Raw genomic sequence first — 2,875 nt, forward strand, 5'->3', positions numbered from 1 at the left:
TAGCGCAAATATTGTTGTAGCGTCGTCCCCTTCTCAATTTTCGAAAATCACCGCCAGAATGCTCAAATGAAGTTTTTACCGAAAAAAAAACAGGATGATACTGCAGGGTGTTGTGAATCATACCACTGTATTGATTCTTGGTATGCCTATCCCATAGATGGGTAATCAAGTTTAAAATATATCGCCCGTATCGGAAAGGATGGTTCGCTCGTACAAGATGGCCAGGGACGTCAATATGATGCGTTAAACTAGTACTTAGGTAATTACTTTGCCAAGGGAGGTAAGGTACTTATCATCGCTTCTATGATAAACCACCTAAAGGTAGGTGCACCTACGCATAAATGCGGCCCTATGAGGCTATGAGGGCGCTTGCACAAGTGGCACGACGCTAATTGTGTTCGGGGCGATCACGTGGCTGTGATTGCCTGATTGTTATTTTTAGAATTTGAGATGAAATAGCAACTGGCTTAAATACAATTATAAGTTAGGTTTCCATCAATATATTTTTGTACATAATATACATAGTATTCAGACCTTGCTCTTTACACACTATCGAACGCAGGCGATTAAGGCTTTATAGCCCAGCTAATTACTTAGTCCTAGTAACAGTCTAAAAATAACGGTAAATAAAGGTCAAGGGCTACTGAATATTGTGGACAGCATTGAAGCTTTTAATCTTAACTGAAATACATATTAACTCTTTAACCAAAAGAAAACGAGGGAGCACAAGCACCATGCTAAATCAACGCCTGCATGCGCCTCTTGCAACTTATTTATAATTTCATAGATAAAACACCATATGCTAGTTGCTTGGAAGCATAATGCTCCCTGACCTTGGCTTGTCTTCTTGATTTCAATTAGAGACTTGTTCAACACTTTACATTTCTAAACGTCTCCTTAGGTCTGCTTATTCTTCGGTTGTACAAAACAACTATCGACAGCATGCCAGCACATTTGTCCCTTTTAGAGAAAGTTCCAGGTTTATTTCAAATTGTCCTTGCCCGGCATAATGTTGCGCTTGAGTCAGTCTATCAGATCATTCCATTCTCGGCTATGCCGAACGCATTGCGTGACTAGAGCCAACTCTCTGTCGGCTCATTTGGATAGAAAAACCGGGATCTTCCAAGTTTCTACTTCCCACAATTGTGAGGTTAACACCAAGCCCAATTAAAAACATCACTAATAGCCATATATGCATAGTATTAAGGCCCACTATCGATTTGTTCGAAGCGAGCGGTCCAAGGGAAAGCGTCTAACATAGACCACCGCCTGTTCATTAGTTCCCGCCCACGAATGCATAAAAGGGCAACTCCCCACCTCCATTGCGTTTACTAATTATCATTTTCCACCATCGCACCTGTGACTACCATCCTCCGGCTTCTTGACTCTCTCCTTTCAATTTCCCAGTCGCTCTTTTGTTCATCTTTTTCGTTATATTCGTTATATTTTGGTCCCTTGTTTGAGTCTTTACAAAGAAAACTCAACAAGATGCAGCTCTACAACATCATAAAAGTCATCGCCGTCACGACTTGGGGCGCCCAGGTCCTAGCACTGCCAGCAGGCCACGCCAATGTCAACGAATACAACGGGCTCAACGCGCCCAGATCTAGCGGTGTGAAGGCCCGGAACCAAGAGTTCACCGAAAGCGGCCGGGCGAAAGACCCCTCCATCAAGACCGAGGGCTACAAAGCGGCGAATAAACTTGGGCAGACTGGGTGGTTTACCAAGCCAAACGCACAGTCCATCACCGTCCCGAAGTCCAAGTCTAGGGCCAGGAAGGGCATGACCGCGGGCCCACAAGCAGCCAATGACGACGGGCCGATGGGTGTGTTGTATGCCGCGCCAAAGGAAGATTACATGCAGCGCCAATAGCTTCAGACGAAGGCACAGCCTAACGCTGGCGAATATTCAAGAAACGGCCATAAAGTCCACGCGGGAAGATGTAGAGACGATTCGACATGGAACCTCGTGCCAGGGCTACAGTATAACCGTTAGGGAAATTTGGTTTCCTCTTCTCGAAAGCATAGCAAGCATCATGGATTTAGTACTATCCCAGCAAATAGCTTCTTTGGTTTTTCTTATTTGTTTGGTACACTAGAGGCGTTATGGCAGGGGATTTCTTTGTCTAGTTTTACTTTCCTAATCGGGTGTGGGGAGTCGTATAGCATGTTGCATCATTCTGCTTGTTTTTCTTCAGCCATCCAAACCTTGATTTTACTTAGTGGTCGCTTTCTGAAAGTTGGCACCTGTCTCTGCCAGGCCCCTTAAATACAGATTCTGTTAATTGTCATTCACACTTTCGAAACTTAAGATATCGGGGGCATCCGGTGATCGATTGTTGTGCTTTCAAAGCCATGCTGAAGAAAATACGGGGCAGTAGAATGCAGTCTAGCGTAGCCTTAAAGAAACGAAGACAGGACTAGAAGTAGTCTTAAAGGCACAGGCATCTGGGAATGTCTGCCAGGACAGATGATTCTATGCCAGACTGCTATCAGCTAGTATACGTGTCATACATGATTCCACGGACGAGAGTCGCGTGATGCGAATAGGTCCTGGTTCTGATTCGAAATGAGCATATAGTAAAGCTCTCTTAAGATCTTTTCCACTTCGACGCCAATCTGATGCATGCATTGATGTATGATTTGTATGTTGGTGAGTCGGAGTTATGGCCCCCACCAAGGGCCCTTCCGCTTCGGTCACAGCCTACGTTTTAACCAGTCTTATCAACAAGCAAAATAAGGAGCAACCCATCAACTTGAATAAATGTGCCGTTGGTTCAACTGGATACTTGGTGTAAAATCCAATAAAAATCTCTTTTGTGTAGTCGACCGGCGCTTGACTTCACCCTGCACCTAGGCGCAGGCAACAAACTGAA

At 44.6% G+C, this 2,875-nt stretch overlaps 1 protein-coding gene across 1 annotated transcript; it reads left to right on the plus strand.

Moving 5' to 3' along the window:
- Nucleotides 1-1,488: 1,488 nt before the first annotated feature.
- PgNI_05466 (uncharacterized protein) lies at nucleotides 1,489-1,872 on the plus strand (the record flags this gene model as incomplete). Its single annotated transcript, XM_031125497.1, has 1 exon — nucleotides 1,489-1,872. One exon carries the CDS (start codon nucleotides 1,489-1,491, stop codon nucleotides 1,870-1,872), a length of 384 nt encoding a protein of 127 aa, XP_030982288.1.
- Between the last annotated feature and the right edge of the window lie 1,003 nt (nucleotides 1,873-2,875).

Source organism: Pyricularia grisea, chromosome I (assembly GCF_004355905.1).
Source record: "Pyricularia grisea strain NI907 chromosome I, whole genome shotgun sequence".
NCBI classification, from domain to species: domain Eukaryota; kingdom Fungi; phylum Ascomycota; class Sordariomycetes; order Magnaporthales; family Pyriculariaceae; genus Pyricularia; species Pyricularia grisea.